General features: G+C 38.0%; 1 protein-coding gene and 1 long non-coding RNA gene across 2 annotated transcripts; one reads left to right on the top strand and one right to left on the bottom strand.

Moving 5' to 3' along the window:
• Positions 1-5,974: 5,974 nt before the first annotated feature.
• Positions 5,975-7,534, bottom strand: LOC142634653 (uncharacterized). Its single transcript, XM_075808944.1, has 3 exons — positions 7,303-7,534; positions 6,974-7,200; positions 5,975-6,850 (listed from the first exon to the last, which is right to left on the bottom strand). Exons 1-3 carry the CDS (start codon positions 7,532-7,534, stop codon positions 5,975-5,977), a joined length of 1,335 nt encoding a protein of 444 aa, XP_075665059.1.
• A 2,407-nt stretch (positions 7,535-9,941) lies between these two features.
• LOC142636100 (uncharacterized) lies at positions 9,942-22,452 on the top strand. The gene is made up of 3 exons (XR_012844254.1): positions 9,942-10,386; positions 11,281-11,553; positions 22,349-22,452. It is a non-coding gene; the product is annotated as an uncharacterized LOC142636100 (long non-coding RNA).
• The last annotated feature ends 2,880 nt before the right edge of the window (positions 22,453-25,332 follow it).

The following is a 25,332-nucleotide window of genomic DNA, read 5'->3' as shown; positions in this document are numbered from 1 at the left end:
AAAAAAATGAGCTAGATAGTGCTATGATTAGCAGACTTGATCACTTTCATACTATGATGCACGGACACAAACACGGACACGGGGATTCGGCAATTTTTGAAAAATAAGGATACGACACGGCGTGGACACTACAATTAAATAATTAATTAAATTTTATATTTATGCCTATTTTTTAATATTTTTAGACAAAAAAATATGTTTATGTCTAGAATTTAAATTATGTAAGGACTACACACAAAAAAAAATCACTAAATTCATAATAAACATTATAATTTATAAGGAAAAATAAAAGGCTGAGTGAAGAAACAAAAAAAATTTTAAAAAAAATTCATAATAATAAGTATAACACAGTGACTTATACGTGGGATTAAAAACACACACACACACACACACTCACACAAAACGTGTTATAAGTTATAACACAAAACGCGTTAGTAAATAGTAACCCATTCAAATTCACCCAAACATCTGAAAGAAAGAAAGAAAAAAAAAACAGAGAGAGAGAAGAGAAGTGGTCGGACCTGTTGTCCATGCCGAGAGAGAGAGAGAGAGAGAGAGAGAGATAGAGAGGGACAAGGGTGGCATCGACGTCTATGGAGCTCGCCGATCGGCCCGATCTAGCTCCAACGAGGGATAGAGGCCAGCGGCAGTGAGCAGAGGTTAGAGGGAGGGTGGGTTGAGAACTTGAGATGTGGGTTTCAAAATCTGTGATTTTCTTCTTTTCTTTTCTTTTTTTTCATTGCTGGCGTGTCGGATGTGTCAGAGCCGTGTTGGAGATGCAAAAAAAGAAAAAAAAAAAAAAGACACTGCTCGAACACCGAAGTTCGGCGAGTCATATTGGTTCCAGTGTTCGACACGTGTCGGACACCGACACGATGCCAAAAATGGCGTGTCGGTGCAACCTAGCTTTCATAAGCCATTACGAAAAAAATATTGGGCGAGTCAACATGATTACAAAACTTGTGTAAAAAACCATACTAACCAATCAAAAATTTCATTAGACTTCTAATACTTGTTTGAGCAAGAAAATAAACACATAAGGAGGAAAACCAAGGTTTAAACCCTCCTATCATTGGCCTTGTCAACCAAAATTCCCAAAAAAGAAACAGTACTCAAGGCAGTTTCATACCCTTAAACACTTCTACCTTCTGCATAACATTAAATTTTTTTTTTCTTTTTTGCTACTAAGCATGGTGCTCAAAAACTTTCAAAAACTACAACATGGCCGTACAACTGAACTGCAAGCAGTAGGAAAGGGCAATCACAAATTTAAAAATATTTGATTTCTAAGGACCATGCTATCAACAACTTATCAAGGAAAACTCATAACAAAATGAATTGCATGGTTAACATTGGGAATAAGGGCCAAATCTAACACTAACCCTGGTCCCATAGGCCATAAATTCAATCATGCAGGCCATACTCTGTAATTATTGAATCAGCACATATAGCTGATTACATACATACTTTCAGATCAATCCTTACGTGCCATAATTATACAATTATAAATAACCATATATCTTAGGCTACAAACTTAAGTGGACCTCGAGGCAACTTGTACAAAACTTGAACTTAAGGCCATTCTTAGGACCTAGCAGTTGCCATGCAAAAATGCCTATGTTGGATTATGTTGGATAAGTTTGATTGGATCAATTTCAAACTTAGCTTTTGTTCCAATTAAACACTAACAATCTATTATTAACCCAATAAGTAAGCAATTCATGCACATGCTAATCTGATTTCAAAAAAAGCTCTAGAGAATTACTACAATAAGTAAACCATTTAGCAAAATATTTTCATATAATATGATCTTCTCGAGGCATTTTATCAAACACACATCAAGCATTATTGTTGCAACCACTGCTGCATATAATCTTATCAAAGAACTACCCACAAATACATTCAAATCAAAAGCCAGCAACTAAATCCTTTGATAGACTAAGTTCTCCAAACTCTTTGACAATACCCAACTCCAAAATTTTTCTAGAAACAACATTAGCTTAGCTCTTCCCATATTCTAATCAAAAGTGAATTCGCCAAGTAAAAACTATAAGGTAGCTTATCAAAATCATAACTCAGCCCACTTCATGATTATTAAAAAATTTAAGAAAAAAAAAACCCAATCTTGGAGCGCCTGACCTGACCTTGTTACTAGAGCATAGTCGGGAATGGAGGAGTATACTCGTTGCCGTAGAGGACAAAGGCGCAATATTAGGAGAGGAAGGAAGTGAGAATTGGCGAGAGACATTTGTGGGTCTGATAGTAATATATCAAAAAGCACTCGAATGGTTTGGTTTGGCTTATGAGGGATAGAGAGGTTATCGGGTTTTGTTTGTAAATTAGAGAAAAGAAAGAAAGGGGAGAAGTAGATTCGGTGAGGGTAGCAAATTGATGACTGAAGGCAGTAACAGGGGAGGGTTGGTGGAAACGATGGAGATTGGATAAATATTAGGGGTTGAAGGTTGAGAAAAGGAGAAAAATTTGTTATTGAAAGAGAGTCAAATAAGAGTGGCTTTTTATCACAAATATATATAAATGAATGTTGCGACGCCAATAGAGAGAGTGAAAGCAAGCTTGCCTCAAAGAATAGTAATAAAACCACCCTTTGGTAAACAAAAAGACCGGCAAAGGTAGAAATTTTGGAGATAGCGATTGGATGGAGAGAGAAGAGAGCAATTGAGCAATAGGGTTTTTCAGTCGAGAGAACCTTCGGTTAGGAGCTGGCATAAAGAGCCTTCTTTATGCCACCAATAAATAAATACCACATCATATTTCTATTGAAAACCCAATACACTCTAGCACACATAATTATAACTCAATTAAACTCAAAATCCTCAAACACAATCAGGCCTAAAGAACTAAATAGCTCCAACGTCTAAACCCATTTCATCTCCTCCTCTCCTCTCCTTGTTAGGAACTAGAGGTTCCTAATGGGGATGAGTATGAATTGTAGGGGGATTGATGGGAATTGTAGGGAAATTGACTTAATTCGAGGTAGTTACCTTCCATAGAGAAATAGAGAGATTAAAAGAAAGAGAGAGATGCACTAATACACTAAGAAGTTGGTTTGTTCTTCAATTGATATCTCATATTGGATCACAATCATGTATTTATAGGAGATTGTCTCTAATCTCATTGGCCCACATGATCTCATTCTATTGGTTCTATTAATCCTCATGTGCATTAATAATTCCAACATGTGCTAAATGTGATTAACATTGGTTCTATTATTCCCCATGTGTATTAATAATTCAAACATGTGCTACATGTGATTAACATGCTTGGAATTGTAACTAACTAACTAAATCTCCATACACTCCTCACAATCTTATATTTGCTTTGTGGGCTATATACCAACCAACATAAAGCAAATAAAACACCCACACAGAAAACTGAAAAGCCACAAAATAGGAAAGAAAGACTAAAATTTTTCCCCTTCTATTCTAGATAACACACTCATATAATACATTCATGTCAAAACAAGAACAAGTAGTCAATATATGACCAAGAATCGCCCAAAATCAAGAATCATATTGCCAAACCAGCATCGTTTAGAAATCACAAAAAGAACAATCACAAATTGATAACAAATATACACCCACATTAGAAATCAACGTTTAGAAGAGAAAAATCAATAACTAATCAACACCCAGATGAGAAAAAGGCAAACCCATAATGTTAACAACAAGTATAGAGCCAAAAGAATCAAAATAACGAAGATCCATTAAGTAAGAAACCTTGAACGACGAGGTGGAGCTCCGGTGCGGCGACGCCAGCTCCTAACCGACATGTGTGGCAGCTTCAATGGCGAGGTGGAGGTCCGATGGTATAAGGAGAGGAGGTGGAATGGGTTTAGGCGTTGGAGCTGTTTAGTTCTTCAAGTCTGATACGTGTTTGAGATTGGGTTATAATTGTGTGTGTTCGAGTGCATTGGGTTTTCAATAGAAATATGATGTGGCGTTTATTCATTGGTGGCGTAAAGAAGGCTCTTTACGCCAGCTCCTTACTGAAGGTTTTCTCTTTTCAGTTTGGGGGTTTTATGTGTATTGGTGTTGTAGTCAGGTTTTTTCCAGAGTGTTTGAGGATTTTAGTTTTTTTTTTTTAAGCTACAGTAAAATTTTTGGGTCAGACATAATAAGTTTTTTTAAATAATACTGATTTGTAAAAATGTGGAAGTTAAAATTAAAAAAGAAGAAGTCAAAACTAAGTCAAAGCCTTAAGTTATATAATAATAATAATAATAATAATAATAATAATAATAATAATCTATATATATATATATAATCGAAACCTCTGAAACTCTCACAATTTTTCACGTCAGTATAATATTTAAATAAAATTATCATTTTATTTAAATAAAATCATTATTTTTTAAATAAAATTATTATTTTTAGTTTAAAATTAACCAGGAATGAAACTCTATTTCTTTAATAAGCCCAACTTAAACTCAAACTCAACATTATCATTTTTTTAAATAAAATTATTTTTGTTTAATAAAAACTTAAAAATGAGTGAAACTCTATCTTAAATGTTGATAATCTATATAAAAACAAAAATCATGATAGGACTCAACAAAAAAGAAAAAAGAAAAAAGACTAACTTTGAAAAAAAAGAGACTCACGTTGATAATCGGGGGTTGGGTTTTTGGGTTGAAATTTCTACTAATTATTTTTTTTTTATTATACATGGCAGATAAAACATCTCTATTTTTTTGGAGAAAAATCAAAGATGCAACCTATGTCTTCCAGCCCAGGGAACAATAAATTTTTATTGGGTATGTTAGACTCACGTTGATAATCGTGGGTTTGGTTTTTGGGTTGAAATTTCTACTAATTATTTTTTTTAATTATACATGATAGATAAAGCATCTCTATTTTTTGGAGAAAAATTAAGGGATAATTACACTTTATTCACCTGTGGTTTGCCTTTAATTTGATGTGCCTACCCGTGGTTTAAATTTTGACACTTTACCTACCTGTGATTCCCACCGTTACTGTGCCATAACCCACCTCTCCCTCAGCCGTCACTCCAACACAGAATATGTAAAAAACAAAAGCCCAAATAGATCAAAACACACTCACTCCCATCCAACCCAACTTGCTCACCAAACGAAGATATTACACAATGCAATGCGCTTCACTTGAGACTCTAGACCGAGAACCATCTGGGCTTTGATCGTGCAAGTAACCCGAGGAAGAAAGAGCTTTGATTATGGGTTCATCTGTTGCTTAAGTGAGCTTCAAGTTTTGGTTTTTTACTTTCATATGCTCTGTTCATCTGATTTTTTGAAACCTAGGGTTTAAAAAAAAAAAATTGAAATTGGGTTGTTGCAAGGACAATTTAAATGCAAATCTATGTTTTGTTTTTTTGTTTGTTTTTGTATTCATTAATGTGGGACTGCTGGACCTTTCCTTCATCAATGTGGGGCTGCATGAACCTAAGTCTCTTTATCTTGTACTTGTACTGTGAGGGAACTTGTTTTAGTTAAAATTAAAGTTAATACCTTTGCTATTTTAGTTGGGATTATCCTTCCTTCTAAGAGGTAATGATGCAGGTTACATACCACTTTCATAAATAGTGACTGGAAGATCTTTTTGAGCATGATTAATTAAGGATGAAGAGAACTAGTTTGCCCTAGATCTAGTTGGAGGTTGAGTTGCTGCCTCAGATCTATTGTTTGGTGCAGGTTAAGATGCAGTTTGACCAAAAGCTCTATATGCAGGCTGAGATCTAGTACTAGGTGGCTGAGATGCAGTTTGATGTGTTGCAGTCTGCTTTGTTTTTGTAGATTTACTGCCTTGTGCCTACAAAGAGGGTTGTATAAGTTACATACACATGAAATACTTGAGGAAATGAATATAGTTCAAAGCATGGAAATACTTACGACTTTTGATTTAGTAAGTCTATCTCTTCTCTGCCATGGAGTTTCACTAGTGATGTCTGCCTTGTACCCTCTTGCATTATGTCCTTCTTTCTAGCACTTCCCATGCTTGATTGTCTTGTTCATCCTAGAAACTCTATAAGGGTTCCTTGGCTCTCCAGGATCTCTTTTTCTTTGCTTTGGTGGTTTGCTAGGTGGTTTATACACATAAGGAGCAACAGGAGTAGGTTGGTTAGTCTCAACCCACTCAGTCTGGCCAGACATTGGCTGTATTATCTCTTTGTTAGTTTTAACAAATGTCTCTTTCAAGTAACAAGGATGCACATAGTTCTCCACTTTCTCCAGGTTCTTAACAATAGCAGAGATCCCATGTTTGCAAGGAAGTCCTGTTAAATCCCAAATCCTATAGCTGCATGCTTTCCTAGCCAAGTCAACCACGTGTCTCTCACAACCATTATCAACCTCATACATGAAGCTACCTGCTGGAGTAGCACTGAAAGGTATAGATTCATGTTTTAACTTCTCTAATTTGTCTTGAAGATTAGGACACAGCTTTCTTGTGTATTTTGCTAGACCTTTCATCTTTTTGTATTGTTTGGTCATAAGCCTAACTCTGATCCACTCCAACATTGCTAAAATTGGCTTATCCCTAGCTTCTAAGATCATGGCATTAAAAGACTCACTCAAGTTATTAGCTAAATAGTCACACAAAGCTCTACTACTAAAGTGAGACTTAGACCATTGTGCACGGTTGATGTCAGCAAGATACTCCCATGCCTTGACATCCAAATCCTTCAGTTCCTGCATTCTTCTCTTAAACTCCCTGATTGTTGTGGCTCCAGCACATCTCCACAGTGCATCCTTCAACTCCAAGCCCTTATAATCCACTTTAAAATTATTATAGATATGCTTCACACAATACCTATGCTCAGAAGTTGGGAACAACATCTCAATTGCAGGTATAAGTCCCTAATTCATATACAAAACAGATCAAGTAAATATGTTAGCTAAACATGTTAAAATGAACTGAGGCATGTATTATTGAACTTTAAATATATGGGTTAAATATGTTAGTACAATTGTAGGTCATACCTTTTGTCTATCAGTGATGAAAACCAGATTAAGTTGCTTCGGATTCCCAATGTCATTATAAAACTGCTGCAGAAACCATACCCATGAATCTTTGTTCTCTTGCTCAACAACAGCAAATGCAACTGGAAAAATGTTATCATTTGCATCTCTAGCTATGGCAGAAAGTATTTGCCTCTCAAATCTCCCTTTCAGGTGGCACCCATCTAAACCAATGATTAGTCTACAACCTCCCAAAAAACCAACTTTTTGTGCATTATATCTGATATACATTCTCTTAAATTGGGGCTATGCATTTTTATCTTTCATTTCAATTTGCAAAATAACCCTACTTCTTTTATTATTCAATGTTATCATCTCAGCATAATCCCTAAGCTTCCCATATTGCAACTGTTCATCCCCAGTAATCAAGTCAGTAGCTTTCCTTTTTGCCCTATACACCTGACTGTAACTTATGTTAATTTCAAGTGCTTGCTTCACATGATGTTGAACAGCAGCCACTTTCCAATTGAGATTTTTGTCAAACTCCTCCATAAACTTCTTTGCAACATAACTTGAAGTCATTTGGTTGTGTTTGAAGGATTTAGGGTAGGTGCACTCTGGATTGAATGTTTTTATTTGGAATGTCAACTCCCCAGATAGTTGAGATGCATAACACCTCCATCCACATTCATTTATGCAATAAACTGATATCTTCTTCTTCTCATTCAACTTGAACTTGATATCTACTGGCTTCTTTATAGCATATTCCCTCAATGCCTCCCTAAATACCTAAGAGTTTGGAAACTTCATTCCTTTCTTTAACTTTGGTTTTCTCATGTCAGTTTGGACATTAAACTCAGGTTCTTTTGCAGTAGTTGGTGCTGGTTGATCATCATCAAACCCTACTAGACTTTCCATGTCATCTTCAAGAGGTGGGTCATTGTCAGCTGCAGTAGTCCTATGTGGGGCTACATACACAGGTAGATTCTCATGTGTAGATGGCCCATCATCTCCCTCAGAGGGCCTATGTGGGGCTGCTGCATTAACACTAACTCCATCACGTGTAGATGACCCATCATCTACATTTCCAAATACATCATCATCAAAATTTGGCCCTTTAAACCCTTCCTCCAACCAATCAAATCTTGTCCACCATCACCTTCAGCATCCACATTAGCTCCCTTATGCATCTCATGCACATCATCATCATTCTAACCCACCTTATGCACATCATCACCATTTTGAGGTGCCTCATGCACATCATCATCATTTGCTACTTCCTCATTACCAAATGGTTGTTCAACTGCAAGTGGCTCCTCACCACCCTCAACATATAGTGTTATCTTATCTGTAGGGCATGCAGCATGACTCTCACACATATAAACTACATTATCATCTCCATTTATAAGCCTTAACCCTTGCTCCAAATTACCTCCAGGAATAAGATAATGAAATCTACTTGTACTAACTGCCCCCACATCAGAACAAATATCTTGTATTTCAAAATAACTAAGTTTATCTGAGTCAACATTATCAATAAAAGAAATACTACCTCCTAAATATACCAAATCTGGGTTCCACACAAACTGGCCACCATGATGAATCTCAAAATTGAATGTCAAGTCAACCATTTGCATATAAAATACAATAGAATAAAGTATGAGATGGGCTTGCATGTGGAAAAGTATCATGTGGTCCTGTGGTCCACACAAAGCACAACACAAAAACAGACAATATTATTAAAAGTTTTTGTTTTGTTTTTGGGAGACAAACCCATGGAAAGGGAAAGCAGAAAAGCAATAATCAATACTATGGTCCAGCAGCTCCACATTGAAGAATAGAAGCAAAAACCCAATTTCATGAGAAAACATAGCTTAGAATTGAACCTATCTGCATTGCCCCTTTTTTTTTCTCTTTTAAATTTTTATTTTATTTTATGACAAGCATATTCCTTTGCTGGTGGCTCAAAATGGATGTTATTGGCACAGAACATATTTTTATGACAAGCATATTCCTTTTTTTCACATTTGGTTTGAAAATCAGAGTATATATGTTGGCATAGAACATATTCATAGTATGTAAAACATAGTAATCCTCAGGTTTAATAGAACAAAAAGCTTGTACTTTAGGAAGCAAAAACCAGTTGTTTAACAAGTTCCATGGTAGATCACAACTTGTACTTTAGGAAGCAAAAACCAGTTTGATGAAATTGAAACATAGTTGTTCAACAAGCACTACTAGTTCGATCACAACACTACCAGTTAGATCACAAGCAGTACTAGTTCCATGGTTAAGCAAAAACCCAATTTGGAAGACAGAATTTTAAAACCCAATTTAAAACCCTAGGTTTCAAAAATTAAAAAGTAATAATCCTGATCTACCTGCAACAACTGAATAGAGGAGCAACTGTGTCTCCTTCTTTCTCGGCTCGGTTTGCATGCACGATCAAAACTTAGTTATCTCAAGTGAAGCGAAGCGCATTGCATTGTCTTAGGTGATTCTAATCTACCTGCCACAGCTGAACAAAGGAGCAACTGTGTCTTCTTCTTCCTCGGCTCGGTTTGCATACACGATCAAAACCCAGTTATCTCAAGTGAAGCCCATTGTAGGATCTTAGTTTGGTGAGCAAGCCGGATGGGAGTGAGTGAGTTTTGATTTGTTTGGGTTTTTATTTTTTACATATTTGTGTTAAAGTAATGGCAGAGGGAGAGGTGAGTTACGGCACAGTAACCGTGAGAATCACGAGTGGGTAAAGTATCAAAATTTAAACCACGGGTAGGCACATCAAATTAGAGGCAAATCACAGATGGATAAAGTGTAATTATCCAAAAAATTAAAGATGCAATATGTCTTCCAGCATAAGGAAAGATAAATTTTTACTGGGAGTGGCCATAGGTACCATATTAGTAGCTGCGTTTATAAAACATGGCCATAGGCCTTATCTGGAAAAAGGGGAAAAAAAGAATTTGCCTATAGCTGCTATAGGATTGGCATAAATATAAAATAAAAAACTGATCATTTTTTTTTTGTTCACCATCAATCTCTTGCTATAGTCACGCTCGTGCTTCTCCAAACAGTCACCAAAACACGCGACAACACTCTCATCCGATCTCCGATCTCTTCACGCCTCGAGCATCCGATCTCCGATCCATGCCGTCGAGTACTGCAAGAAGCACGTCGAGGCCGCCGACCTATTGTATACAGCCTGGGTAAGAAAATGTCATTTAAAAAATCTCCCCCAAAATCAAAGCCCAGCCCAGCCCATTAAAAACTTAAAAATGTCATTTAAAATCTCCCCCAAAACCAAAGCCCCTAGTCTGAAATTTTCTCGATACAGAAACAGAGAGACTCGCCGTGTCGTGCCGTGCGACGCCGAGTAAGGAAGACAGCCGTGTCCTCCGCGACGCTGATTGAGGAATTCGACTCCTTTCTCGGTGATTATTTTTCTGGTTCCCGTGTCAATCTATGAATGTTTTTCTCGTTTTCTTGTTAGTTCATGTTTAGCTGCGGTTTTCGAGAAACTTTGATCGAAAATGAAAATGGGTTTTATAGTTTTTGTTGGGTTTGTTCATGAGTTGCTGTTGTTTCTTAGAAAAAATTTGATAGAAAATGAAAATGGGTTTTTTTTTTTTTTTTTTTTTTTGGGTTCCCTATTGTATACAGCCTGTGTACTTGGGCAGTGCTTTTTTCTTTTTGATTTTTAATGAATTTATTTACTTATCCAAAAAGAAAAAGAGATGATGCAAATATTTTAATTCTGCTTGGATGAAGAAATGTGTAATAGGAGATAAAACGAGGTAAACTGCATGACTCTGTTGGTGATGATAGAAAATTCCAGCTATGATGCAGTGAGAGGTTGTCTGGAAGTGGACCTTAAACATTATAAGTGCATCTGAGACTAGTTATTTCCCATATGAATGCTACTGTGTCAGAGGTCTCTTCGCATGGGAAACAATTACTCACAGGACTGAGTGGATGCCATAAGTTGATGCCTGGATCCACAATTTATGAGGAGATAAAAAAAAGTAGACTATAATAAGAAACCCTTGAGCTAAATAACAGAAAGGAGTTTAAAACTTGAGAAAAATAGCCTTTTAAATTTTTGCATATTTTTCCTGTAAACTTATGAGACTTCTGATGTGTGCTAAACTAGACAAATTTAAACTTTTAGGTTTTGACTTTCTCCTATTGTGGTTGTTGAACCTTTTGTCTTCATACTAATCATGATATACGCGATCAAGCATGTATTGCTAGTTTGCTTATGTGTTTCGTTTTTAAATTAAAATTATAATTGAGTATTGTTTTAGTTACCAGAACAATGATTGCAGCTTTTGAAGCCTGCTTCGCAATTATATGAGATAAAGACTCAAAATGTTTCCTTCTATTGATTCGTGGTACTCATAGCATTAAAGATACACTAACAGCAGCAACTGGAGCGGTGGTCCCTTTTCACCACTCAGTTTTACATGATCGTGGAATAAGCAATTTAGTTTTAGGATATGCTCATTGTGGAATGGTTGCTGCTGCTTGTTGGATTGCAAAGCTTAGCGCTTCTTTTTCTGCTCAAAGCTCTTGAAAAATATCCTGACTACAAAGTTAAGGTATGGGCTGTTAGTTATAATTTGATATTATAAATCACTATTTAATTGTGCTAATTCTGCTGATAACTTTTCTTTCTGTCAAACAAATTAAAATGGCATACTTTTTGACTTCTTTGTCCTCCTTTGCATAAAGAAGCTTTATTTATACTGTTTTTTCTTACTTATCAAAAAATAAAATAGAATAACATGGCATCTTGTTGTAGATCTTAATCTTTTCTTTTTGGATGGATAATAAAAGGATAAAAAGCATAAATTAATTTTCTTGATGTTTTCCTATTAAAAATTTCATTTTTATTTTTTATTTTTTTATGTTTCTGCTTGTATTTCCGTGAATATTACATTCAATATTATCTTTTCTAGTTCAACCTATGAAGGAATCTCGTGTTACCAAGCATCTTATGTTATTGACAGTACCGCACTACCCCTTCCCTGAAGCTTACCTTGTGCAGTTATATCCTCTCTAGTAGCCTGCCACAGCATAGTTAGAATGACGAATAAAATCAATTTTCACTATTATTTAAAGCACCTACCATGAGGTTCAAAATATCACTATTATTTACAAAGTTCTGTAAATAAGGCTTATCAAATATCAAAGAAGACTACCGTTGAAAAATCTGACCTCAACCTATCTGGCATGCTCTCATCCGCCCTTGCCCACATTCACCTCCTCTACAATCTCTGTTGCCACCAATAGTCTCTGGCCCTATCCCCCTAACCTCTCCCCTCTCTACCAATGCTAAAATGTCCAATGCATCAGCAAAAAATTCCTCATAGATCAGATTTCACCCCAATACATCTAAACAACAAGATCAACTTTGACCCTATCATGGGTCAGCTTGAGTACATCTCAAGTTCTTTCTCAGGTTGTTGTTCACTCGTTTGTCCAATTGCATCTATTTCCACCACAGATATAACAAATGCAGTGAGCTTGTTGACCCATCTCTTCAATTTAGAAATTGATTACATGGGTGAAAAGGAGGTTTAAAGATAAGAGTTTTAGAGAGAGGGAGAGAGTGAGTCGTACTAAATAAGACTGAATACCCCACCAGCAAAGTAGTTTCTAGATTCAAGAACTTAAGGCAGGACAAACCCACCATAGCTCCTACTCCGTCAAGTTTAACCAGGCAATTTGGAGACCTTGAATTGTATTGTCACATTACTTCTTTTATATACTTAATGGTACTGTATCCTCCTTTTATAGACAATGGTCCTATCGGTGTGGATATATTGCTTTAGTATATATTTGTGTGGAATGCTTTAAGATTTAATCATTCTAAAGATTAAGCTTGATTTGAAAATTTTAAAAATGATTTTTAAAGTCTAATTAGCTTGATGGTAGATGGGATGAGTTTCTAATCAACTATGGATGTTTCTCAATTTTTGTGTGGATTTAGATAAATGGAATTTCCAACTTAAATCCAAACAATGGAAATTATTATGTTTTTTAATAAGACAAAACAGTGGAATTAATAATTGATGGGATTTTAAATGATGAGATTATAAATCCATTCATTTTAGATTTTCCTTGTAAATATCAATTACTTCATCCAAACACAAGGTAAGTGATCTGACTTAGTTAAAGAAATATTTCTAAGGGGACAATAGCAGAAATTAGAGAAGATCCAAAGATTAAGAAAGGAGGATTGGGAGGGGGGTGGGGGGAGAAAAGAACCGTCTAGTATAGAAGACATGTTTCCCAATATGCTTTAAATAATGTCACAACAATAGTGAACTCATAGAAGTCACAGAAAAGCAATCCATCCAAATGCATCGATATAATGAGCTCAATCAAAGGAAGGTATGATAACCACACTCATCTCCCAGACCAAATACATAAGAAATTATTGATTAGATGTAAATTTTATATCTTAATAAGCTGGATAAATTGAAATTAAAATCAACAACTTCAGGTGTTGATTCAAGAACTAGTACTACTAGACATTGGTGCCAGTAGGTTTTCTTCTTCTCTTGTCTTGGTGGTCAGGTTATGATTTTTTTTTCCTTTGTATTTCTATCCTACTTTATGGTGTTGTTCAATTAGTAATTAATAAATGACTCACCCCCTCCCCCCTCCCTCCGCCAACTATCCCCCTCCACCTTACCCCTTCCCTCCACCACAACCACTACCATCTCTCTCCTTCCCTGCCAACCCAGCCTCCACCGGTGACATATCCAATTCTACCCCTTGCCTCCCAAAATTTTTTCCCTACTCCACAACAAGTCCTTCCCCCATATCCTTGCCCTCTCACACAACCCTTCTATTGGCCAATTCAGTTCAGTCAGTACATTCCTCATTATACCCAAACCTAGACCTCCTTACCCTTAAATCCCAAGCCTACACAGCACTTGCCAAAACCCACTCCCAAGCCTTTTTCAGCCAAACCAGGGGTACCAGAGGTGAAACACTCTTTTTCTTTTCGTATTGATTCAAAGTCATTTCTCTTGGCTTTTGATGGGGGACGTATGGATGCTTATGCCATTACTGAAAAAAGGGGTAGGCATCATGGCTCTATCCGGGTTGGTAGATCGGGGTTGGATTGGACCATTGCTTGTTTGGTAGAGCTGTGCTGGTGGGACTTTAGCAAGAAACACCTTTTCAAACGGTTTCATGAGCAATATAAAATCTTGGAGTTTTCTAGTAGGTCGAACAAGAGTGGTCTTTTTGTTGAAATCTCTGAGTATCATAATGGGGCAAGATGTGGTTGTTTGTGTGTCCCGGAAGGGAGGAACAAGGGCGGTTGGGCTTTCCTTGAAATGAAGCTATGTGAATTCTTTTTGGGAAAATCAGCTTCTAGGCTGGGGAAGGAGGTGGTTGCTGGCGGTGGTGGGCTAGAAAAATCCACCGGAAATTCAAGGAATCAAGTTTGGAAAAATCTTAATGGAGACGTGAAATCAGGAAGGGAGTTATGTCTGGAGAATCAGTTTCCAAATATTCATGGGAATTTAAATCAGAAGGAGAGTTTTGGGGGGATTTGACTTTCTTCAAAATTCAAATAAGCATCCCATAAATAGTTGCCCCTTACGTGGCCCTTCTGCCAAATGGATCCAGGCCCACTTCTCCTTAAAAATTACTGCTGCTTTTGATGGGAATACACAACGTAAGGTCCGCTGGAGTACTTTTGTCAAACCAATAGGAGCTAAGTTGGGCCCAGTAATATTTGATCAAGCTCAGCGGGCTAAACCAACTAAAGCCCAAAATGAGTTTATTAAAAATCTGGAAAGGTTGACTGAAAGAAGTTCATGGGAGGTGGGCGAAGGGTCGGGGTCACATGCCTCAACTGAGAAGGTTCTGAAGCTGTCACCGAGCACCGACTAGTTGGGTGAGGACCTCCCAAGGGTCGATGGGTGTGTCGATGAGATTTTGACTCGCGATTCTTCGGCGGGATCCTAGTGTAGTGAAGGACCGGACCCCCATGGCTTAGCCGAGAAGCTTCTGATGGTGTTTCCAGGTTTCGGCGAGACGGGTGGAGTCCTTCCAAGGTCTGATGGGTATGGTGATGAGGTTGGGGCTGTCGGTGGTCTTTTGGTGGGCCCTAAATCAAGCGGGGCTGAGGTGAGTTGTTTGGGTGACACTGTGCTTGTCGCCGATAGTCCAGCGGAGGACTTCCCAAACTCCGGGGCTGTTCTAAACTCTGATGGGTAGTTTGTCAACGCTGAGCCCATTGCTTCCCCATTGCTTCCCCATCGCTTTCGGTTTTTGAATTCTCTGATATGATCCGCCACCATAAGCTGCTGGGTAAAAATTGTTTCTCCTCTTTTTGAGCTGGGTTTTAATTCTTAGGAAGATGAACTTTTGTTGTTGGATTGGGTCAACCCCACGAGGTCTGGTAAGGATGAGGAGGGTAGGAATGCTTTGGATTGTGTACCTCTGGCTAAGTGGGATCCTCATGGGGGTTTGGAAATAGTATTAGAGGCTACACTGGATGATTTTCTTGTGGGGGAGGATCTAGAACCTTCAGTGTGGGTGAAGAGAAAGATTAAAGGCTTTAGTAAATTTGTGGGATTTCCTATTGATTCGTGTGAGCAGCAGTGCATTGCCTTCTTTCAAAAGCTTGAGAAAGTGTGGAAAAATCAAGCTACGGCAGGTAGTCTTCGCCACAATACCTCTTCAACTAAAAAAAGGTATGATGGAATTGAGGAATTTAGTTTCTTCAGTCAACTATGAGGGGCAATCTGGTCGACAAACCAGAGGGATTGAGAATTTTTGTGGGGTGGGTTCAGTTCGTTGTCCATGAATTTGAAAATCTTCTCTTGGAATGTGAGAGGATTAAACAATCCTCAAAAGAGGGATATGGTGAAGAATTTACTCAAGGAGTGGAAGTGTGATGTAGTGTGTTTCCAAGAAACTAAATTGGATTTTGTCAATTCTGCTGTTGTGAAAAGTCTTTGGAGTAGCCCTTTTGTTGATTGGGTAGCTTTGGATGCCATTCATACAGCAGGGGGGTTATTTTGGCATGGGACACGAGGGTATATAAAAAAATGGATTGTCTAGTTGGGTGCTTTTCTGTTTCTATTTTGTAAGAGGGTGTGGCAAACGGTTTTGCTTGGATATGTACAGGGGTGTATGGTCCGAATGCTGATGGTCTTAGGGATGCTTTGTGGACTAAACTTGATAGTGTGAGAAGCAGGTGGAGTGCAGTTTGGCGTGTTTTTGGTGATTTTAATATCATCAGATATCTAGTAGAGCCTAGGTTGCACTGACACGGCATTTTTGCCAACGTACCGGTAAGACTCGCCGGACACCGGTGTCTGAGCAGTGTCTTTTTTTTTTTTTTTTTTTTTTTTTTTTTTTTTTTTTTTTTTTTTTTTTTTTTTTTTTTTTTTTTTTTTTTTTTTTTTTTTTTTTTTTTTTTTTTTTTTTTTTTTTTTTTTTTTTTTTTTTGGACACGGCGCCAACGTGGTGGACATGCCAGCAATGGAAAATAAAAAAAAACAAAAACCCACACAGCCCATAAGTGAGAAGTGAAATATTAGAAACCCACACAGCCCAACCTTTGATTTCCCTCTGCCCGCTGCCTTCTGTCCCTCGTTGGAGCTACATCGAGCCGATCGGCGAGCTCCCTCTCTCCCTCTGTTCCTTCCGATCTCTCTCTCTCTCGACGTGGACAGGTTCAAGCTTCTTCTCTTCTCTCTTTATGTTTCGCGATTTCTTTTTTTCTTTTTTCTTTCTTTTATCTGCTGATTGCTTAGGACCTTTGGTTTGGTGTATTGTGGCGTGTTATATTTATAACACCCAAAGCTTTTTTTTTTTTTTAATCCCACTCACTGTGTTATACTTTACTGTGTATATATATATATATATATATTTTTTTTTTTTTTTTTCTTCTTTACTCAACCTTGCCTTATAAATTATAATGTTAATTATGAATTTAGTGATTTTTGTTTTTGTGTGTCCTGTTATAGTTTTATTTATTTATTAAAGTTAAATATTGTAGGTGATTTTACTAAAGCTTGTTTTTGTGATTTTTGTTTTTGTGTGTCCTGCTTATTTCCTTTCATGTTTTTTGTTTGATATTGAATGTAGCCTATTTAAACTTTGGTTTGTACTCTAAACATTTTATGTGTATTATTGTACTTCTTTGGGTGTTAGTTTACTTATTTGTAGTTCGTACATAATTTAAATTCTAGATATAAACGTATTTTATGTCTAAAAATATTAAAAAATATGCCTAAATATAAAATTTAATTAATTATTTAATTGCCGTGTCTATGCCGTGTCGTGTCCTAGTTTTTCAAAAATTGCCGTATCGCGGTATCCGTGTCCGTGTCCGTGCATCATAGAGTAGAGCGTCTTGGTTGCACTTCTTTTAGTCCAGCCATGTTCAATTCTCAAACTTTATTGAGAGGAATTTTTTGGTTGATATACCTTTGGTGGGGGGCGAGTCTACATGGTTCCATGACTCAGAGAACCCTTCTATGTCTAGAATTGATAGTGTTGGTATCCGCTGATTGGGAGGATCACTTTTTGGATGTGACTCAAAGGCCTCTTCCTCAAGTGATTTTGGACCACTGTCCTCTTCTAGTGGAGGCAGGTGGAATGTTGAGGGGAAAGACTTCTTTCAAATTTGAGAATATGTGGCTTAAGGTGGAGGGATTTGTGGATCTAGTGTGAGGTTGGTGGAACGAATACCATTTTGTGGGTCTCCTAGTTATGTTCTAGCTTGCAAATTGAAGGCTCTTAAGGGAGATTTGAAACATTAAAATAAACATCTATTTGGGGATGTGTCTTTTAGGAAAAAATGCTTGCTGTCTGAGCTTTTGGACTTAGATTTGAGAGAAGGGATGCGATCTTTTTCACCGGCAGATAGTGCAAGAAGAGCTGAGATTAAGGCTGATATTGAGTATTTAGCTTCTTTGGAGGAGATTTCTTGGAGGCAGAAATCGAAGGCTTTGTACTTAAAAGAAGGGGATAATAATATTGGGTTTTTTCATAGGCTTGCTAATTCTCATAGACGTACAAATACTATGAGAGCTGTGGAGGTTGAGGGCATTTTGTATGAGGATGAGTTTGCAATTCAGGATCAAGTGGTGGATTTTATAAGTCTTTGTACTAGGAGACCGAATCTTGGGGGCCCACTATTGATGGTTTAGAGTTTGCAAATCTGGATGAAATCAAGAGGCTTACTTTAGAAAGGGAGTTTGAGAAAGAGATCATTGCAGCCCTACGGGAGGCTAAGGGTGATAAGGCTCCCGGTCCAAATGACTTTAATATGGCTTTATTTCAAAATTGCTGGTGTGTTCTTGAGAAGGAGATCTTGGCTTTTTTTGCAGACTTCCACAAAGAATGTATCTTTGAAAAATCTCTCAATGACACCTTTTTGTGTTTGATATCCAAGAAGCTTAGTGTAGTCAATATTAGAGATTTCGCCTTATCAGCCTTGTGGGTAGTTTGTACAAGCTACTTTCAAAGGTCTTGGCACATAGACTACGTTGTGTTTTGGATAAACTTATTTCCAACTCCCAGAATTCTTTTGTTGGGGGTATCAGGTTAATGTTGTCTAGGTTTGTTGCACACAATGTTGTAAAGGAGAAGACTACAGTAGATCTGATGAAGGCTTTGTCTGGTATGTATGAAAAGCCATCAGCAAACAACAAGGTGCATTTGATGAAGAAACTGTTCAATCTGAAGATGGAAGAGAACGCATCAGTAGCACAACATCTGAATGAATTCTACACTATCACAAATCAATTGTCGTCTGTAGAAATTGATTTTGATGATGAGATCTGTGCACTGATCGTTTTAGCTTCTTTGCCAAACAGTTGGGAGGCAAATTACCGAACTACGTAAATATTGTCTTATGCGTGTGATTACTTTTTCTTTGGCGTGTGTTTTTCTCTATATTCTTTGTTCTCACAGGTTTAGGAATTCGTGGAAACTCCCTACAGGAAGAAGACAGATTCTTGACTCTGTTCTTATCGCAAATGAATGCTTGGACATTAGATTGAAGAGTGGTATTTGGGGTGTGAATATTAAATTGGATATTGAGAAGGCTTATGATCATGTGAGTTGGAGTGACTTATTTTACCTTATGGAGAGGATGGCTTTTGGGGAGAAGTGGGGGAGATGGATGAAGATGTGTATTTCTACCGCCCGTTTTTCAGTGCTTATTAATGGGTCTCCAGCTGGCTTCTTTGGCAACTCTCGTGGTCTTCGCCAAGGGGATCATTTATCTCCACTCCTATTCTTGTTGGTAATGGAGGTGTTGAGTAGGTTGTTGAAAATGACAAAAGATGGAGGCTTTCTCAGTGGATTCCAAGCAAGTCCCAATACAAGTGGAGGTTTGCATATCTCTCACCTTTTGTTTGCTGATGATACTATTCTCTTTTGTGATGCATCCAAGGAACAATTACTACATATTCGTATGGTTCTAATTTTCTTTGAAGCTATCACAAGATTGAAAGTAAATGTTAGTAAGAGTGAGATTGTGCCGGTTGGTGAGGTTGGGAATTTGGATGCCTTATCTTGTATTTTATGTTGTAAGGTAGGATGTTTACCCATGTCTTATTTGGGTATGCATTTGGGGGCACATTATAAGGATTCCTCAATATGGAACCCTATCATTGAATGGATGGAAAAAAAGCTCGCAGGTTGGAAGCAGTTATATTTGTCAAAAGGGGGTAGACTTACTTTATTGAAGAGTACCTTATCAAGTCTCTCTACTTATTTTTTATCTTTGTTCACTATTCCACAACATGTGGCGGATAGATTAGAGAGGATTCCTGGGAAGCACGGGTGTGGCGTTTGGGCCGCCGCACCCGCGTCCGACGCGGCCCGACGCGGGGACGTGCAGGCGACGCCGCTGCCTGCGCGTCTGTGCCGTGTCAGGCATTAAAAAATTAGTTTTTTCGGCGCGATTCGTGCCGATATGGCGCCGATTCGGGCAGACGCGCTCGAAATCGGGCCGATTCGCGCCGAATCGGTCCGTATCGGGTGAAATCGGCCGATACCGGCGAAATCTGCCGAAATCGGCTGATACCGGCCGAAATTCAAAAAAAAAAAAAAACAGGTGCGTATGGCTGAAAAAAAAAAAAAAAAGGTGCAAACGCACCACTTGGAAAAAAACCAAGACCCAACCCTCTCCCTCTTCATTTTTCTTGCGCCTCTCTCCCACTTTCTACCTTCACTCTTCAGCTAGGCTCTCTCCTATTCTCTGTATTCTAGTCATTATTTACCAATGCTCTTAAATTTGGTATATATTTATATAATGTGAAAAAAGTATGTTTAGCAATATATTAAAAATATAAATAAAAATATTTTTAATAATTTTTTAATCGCCGCACCCCGCTGCACCCGCACCCTACTTTTTCAAAAATTGCCGAGTCCCGCACCCGCACCCGCACCCGCACCCGCACCCGAATCCCGAAACGCACCCGTGCTTCATAGGAGGATTCAGAGGAATTTCTTTTGGGGGAGATCTAATGATGTTTTTAAATTCTCACTTGTTGCTTGGGAGAAAGTTGTGTGGCCAGTGAAGGCTTGGGGATTCGGAAGATTGAGCTGTTTAACCAAGCTTTTCTTGGGAAGTGGCTATGGCGATTTGGGAATGAGGTCACAAGTTTATGGAGGCAAGTTATAGCTTCCAAATATGGGGAGGCCAGTGGGGGATGGTGTACTAGAGTTGTTAGAGGAACGCATGGATGTGGTATGTGGAAGAACATTAGGAAGTGGGCTGAGAGCTTCTTTGGTCATGTGTTGTATGCGGCGGGTGAGGGTTTCCGTATCAGATTCCGGTATGACCCTTAGAGTAGCCCTACTGCCTTGAAAGATTTATATCTGGCAATGTTTGCTATTGCTGTGGATAAGGTAGCTACAATTTTTGATATGGTTGAGTTTGCTATGGATGGGGGTGGTAGAAGCTAGAACTTACGCTTCCGTCATGCTTTTCATGATTGGGAGACAGGGATCTTTTATGATTTTTTTGCGTATATCTCATCCAAGTTACCTAGAGGGAGTGATGATACCATGATATGGCAATTTAATCGTAGTGGTGTTTTTGATGTGTGCTCTTTCTATTTTTCATTGCTAGCAGCCCCGTTGGTGTCTTTTCCTTGGAAGAGGATTTGGTGTGTTAAGGAACCTAAAAGGGTGGCTTTCTTCTTATGGACAGCTGCTAAGGGTGAGATTCTTACTATAAACAACCTCGTTAAGAAGAATTTACCTCTTGTTAATTGGTGCTGCCTTTGTTGATGTGAAGAGGAAACTATGGATCACTTATTGATCCATTGTAAGTATGCTCATACCTTGTGGAGTGAAGTCCTTCGTTTGTTTGGGGTTAAGTGGGTGATGCCGAAGAATGTTGTTTCTCTTCTCTCTGCATGGTGGAATTGGTTGGGGCGTCACACTTCAAAAGTGTGGAATATGGTTTCAGCATGTCTTATGTGATTAATTTGGAAGGAGCGCAATGCCCAAACTTTTGAGAAAATTGAGAGACTTGTAGACTGTGTGAAGTCTTTGCTACTTAGGACTTTGTTTGAGTGGTCCCGTATTTGGGGATTTACGCATTGTCATTCTTTGTTTGAATTACTTAATTCTGTTAGTATTTCTTTTTGATTAGTTTGTATTCTTTTCAGTGCTGTGAGTTTACTATCGTAAATTCATTGTACTTTTATTACCAATAAAGTTTGTTATTACATATCAAAAAAAAGACATTGGTGCCAGTGACAACTTCACCTTGAGCCTGAAGCAAAAGACTAGATCCTCAGAAATTCTGTTCTTTATATAAAATTAATCTCCTTAATATGAGATGAAAGACTGTAGAATTGCAAATCTCAAGTCACAAGGAAATCTCAAGAAAAGGCTCAAGTTTAGTTTGTGAGCTACAGATTCAACTAGAAATGCTCTTGTTCATGTTGATAGCAAATGGGAAATATGGAGTTTAACAATTGGAACAAGTAGCAACAATTAATCGTATTCAACAGGAGGACCATAATTACAAATTACGAACAGGGGCATTGAATTTCAATACATGAGATAAATTTAACACTCTGATACAAACTACATTGCTTTGCTAGGATATGATATTTGCAGGTACTTTGCTTTGCTAGATCTTCTCTGTAACATATAGGGATAAGATCCACTCCATTTATATCCTCCAATTCCTTCCAATTTTTAGCTAGATGGGAGAGGATCCTTTCCCTAAGATATAAACCTCTAATTCTTTGTTACTCTCTACCATGCTATGTTATCATCCAGTCAGTTTTGAAATTTAAATTACTGTACTGAATTAGTTCATGCAATATATGCTTTCATATATATAATTTTTTTTGCCTTAGTTTTTCATTTTGTCATTTTCAGATTGTTGGGCATTCACTTGGTGGTGGTACTGCTGCGCTGTTGACATATATTTTACGAGAACAAAAAGAATTATCCTTGACGACTTGTGTCACATTTGCCCTAGGTATGTTCTGATCAAGCCTGTTGCCTATGCTTGCTTTCTATTTCTACTGATAGCTTTGTTTTTAGTTGTTTTACAAAGTCTTCATAAACTTTTGTAACTAGATTTACCTATAAAGGATTAAGAAGGTTATGGGGACAAAGGATTATCAATGTGTGCACCTGCCTTTTTTCCTCATTTTGTGGCATCTTACTTGATGATTATCTTCAGTGAAGTCAGAATGATGTGGATTTCCAAATTAAAAATGACTTTATCCCCTAGTTTGCAGCTTTTGTTTCCGTTGTATGTTCCTTCTATCAGTTAGGTTTCAGATGGTAGTGGAAATTGTGAATTATTTCTATGGAGAAACAGAAAAGGCTCTGATAGATATGATGGCTAATTTATCTAATTATCAAGTGAACACTCAAGGATGAAGAAGATGCTCTATAACATTAGGAATACAAGATATGACATAACTAAGGACACCGGATAAAGTTTATTTGCATGGCATATAAGCCTGAGAAACTTAATCCGGAAACTAGATCACGAATATGACAGTTGCTTTTAAACCATAAGCTGGAAACTTAATCCGAAGGTTCAAGAAAATGAAAATCAAATAATCACATAATGTTATCAACCATGTGCTGATTGCTTGATCAGATATTTCTTCCATATATCTAACAGTCAACCAACGAATGTCTCTCCCTCTTATTGTTCTTTGTTTCCTTTTTTTTTTTTTTTTTGCTGGGCATCAAATTAATTATATAAGTCTGCACCATTTAGCTACAAAATTTCACGTTTACATTAGCTAGATCACAAAAGATTGTGACTTTTTTTTTTGATAGGTAAAAAAGATATATATTCAAGAACACTACCTTATGCTGATAAACATAAGGCAGAGAGAAAAATACATAGGGAAAAGAATGAGTAAAAAGAAAAGGAAAGGAAAAGAAACTAAGTACACAGGAGAGAGCTAAGGAACATAGGGAGAGAATCACTAGAGGTGAGTCCCCAAGCCTAGACCAATCAAACAGAGTGCCACTAAAAGAGGCCAATAGTTGGTCATCCGAACTTTCCATGTCCTCGAATGTCCTCTTATTTTGCTCCCTCCAGAGACACCACATCAAGCATAAAGGAGCTAAATTCCAAATGCTAGACAAATGCTTTCCAGGCCAATTCCACCAACTGAATAGAGTATCCACAACTGATCTAGGCAAGACCCAAGAAAATCCAAAGGATCTAAATAACAAACTCCATAGTCGAGAAGCCTTTCCACAATGTAGTAAAAAATAATCCGCCGTCTCCTCATTACTGCGGCACATGATATACCAATCGACAAAATCTAACCCTCTACCCCTCAAATTATCCCCTGTAAGGATCCTATCCCATATTGCAGTCCACACAAAGAAGGAAACACGCCGAGGTGCCTTAACCTTCCAAACACCTTTCCAAGGGAAAATAATGGGCTAGGGGCTTCTCATCTTATTGTAAAATGAACGAATATCAAAGTCTCTATTCTTTGTCAACTTCCATCGCATACGATTTCCATTCTCTGTAGGAGGAAGATTAGAACCCAAGGTACGGAGAAAATCATTCACCCCACCCATTTCCCAATCATTTGGTCTCCAAATAAAATGAACATTCCAGCTTCTCCGCTCCTCAATCCCCAACCGTTCAAGAAAAGAGGCCACCGATGCCTCTTTATTGGATGCAATCCCATACATGCTCGGAAAAGATAGTTGTAATGGAGACTCCCCACACAATTGATCAGTCCAAAGCTTCACTCTATCCCCCACCCCTACCTCAAAGCAAGTATTCTTGCTAAAATCCTCCCATCCCATGCGGATACTTCTTCACAAGCCACACCATGCTCCCCTCTACCTAGCTTGGACTTCCATCCCCCCCATTCTTCCCCAAACTTGAGGGCTATAACCCTTCTCCAAAGTCTTGTCTCCTCAATTCCAAACCTCCATAACCACTTCCCTAGTAAAGTTTTATTAAAAGTAGTTAATTTCCTTACTCCTAATCCACCATTTTTCAAAGGTGCACACACCTTGTCCCATCCCACCAAATGAAACTTGGAGTTCCCCCACAAGGAATCCTTTTGCAACCTCTTAATTTTATTGGCCACATGCGTAGGGATGGTAAAAAGAGACAAATAATAAGTGGGGAGACTAGATAAAGTGCTTTTAAGTAATGTTAGTCTTTCACCTTTTGACAAATACATCTTCCAACCGGCCAACTTACGCTCAAATTTTCCAAGATAGGATTCCAAACAGTAAGGGACTTGTAGGATGCCCCCAAAGGCATACCAAGATAGGTCATAGGCAAAGATCCAATCCGGCATCCCAAAATCTCTGCTAGGACATGGACATTAGGAACCTCCCCAATGGGAACCATCTCACTTTTCAACGCATTAACCTTTAAACCTGTCACTGCCTGGAAACAAAGAAGAAGCATCCGAATATGAAGAATCTGCTCCTCATCAGCATCGCAAAACAGAATCGTATCATCCGCAAACAAAAGATGCGATACACATACCCCTCCCCCCCCCCCCCCCGGTCTACCGTCAACCCTAAAGCCTCAAAACAAACCAGCCTCTTCAACTCTTTTCATCATCTTACTGAGAACCTCCATCATAACCAGAAACAACATTGGCGAAAGCGGGTCCCCTTGTCTCAATCCCCTCGAACTCTCCCAAAAAAATCAGCTAGAGACCCATTAAACAAAACAGAGAATTGGGCTGTAGATATGCATGTGCGGATTTACCTACACCACCTCACCCCAAATCCCATTCTCTTCAACAAATCAAGAAGAGCCTCCCAGTTCACATGATCATAAGCTTTCTCAATATCTAATTTACAGATAACCCCCGGAAGCTTACTCTTCACCCTACTATCAACAA

The sequence above is a fragment of the Castanea sativa genome, chromosome 5 (genome assembly GCF_040712315.1).
Source record: "Castanea sativa cultivar Marrone di Chiusa Pesio chromosome 5, ASM4071231v1".
Taxonomy (NCBI): Eukaryota; Viridiplantae; Streptophyta; class Magnoliopsida; order Fagales; family Fagaceae; genus Castanea; species Castanea sativa.
This window is presented reverse-complemented; position numbering and strand designations above follow the sequence as displayed.

Excerpts from the sequence above, each read along its gene's own strand:
- LOC142634653 (XM_075808944.1), bottom strand. The coding sequence starts at position 7,534 with ATGACTTCAAGTTATGTTGCAAAGAAGTTTATGGAGGAGTTTGACAAA. Across the intron at positions 7,201-7,302 it reads AACATTGAATAATAAAAGAA|GTTGTAGACTAATCATTGGT; the intron begins GTAGGGTTATTT and ends GTTTTTTGGGAG. Across the intron at positions 6,851-6,973 it reads TCATCACTGATAGACAAAAG|GGACTTATACCTGCAATTGA; the intron begins GTATGACCTACA and ends TATATGAATTAG.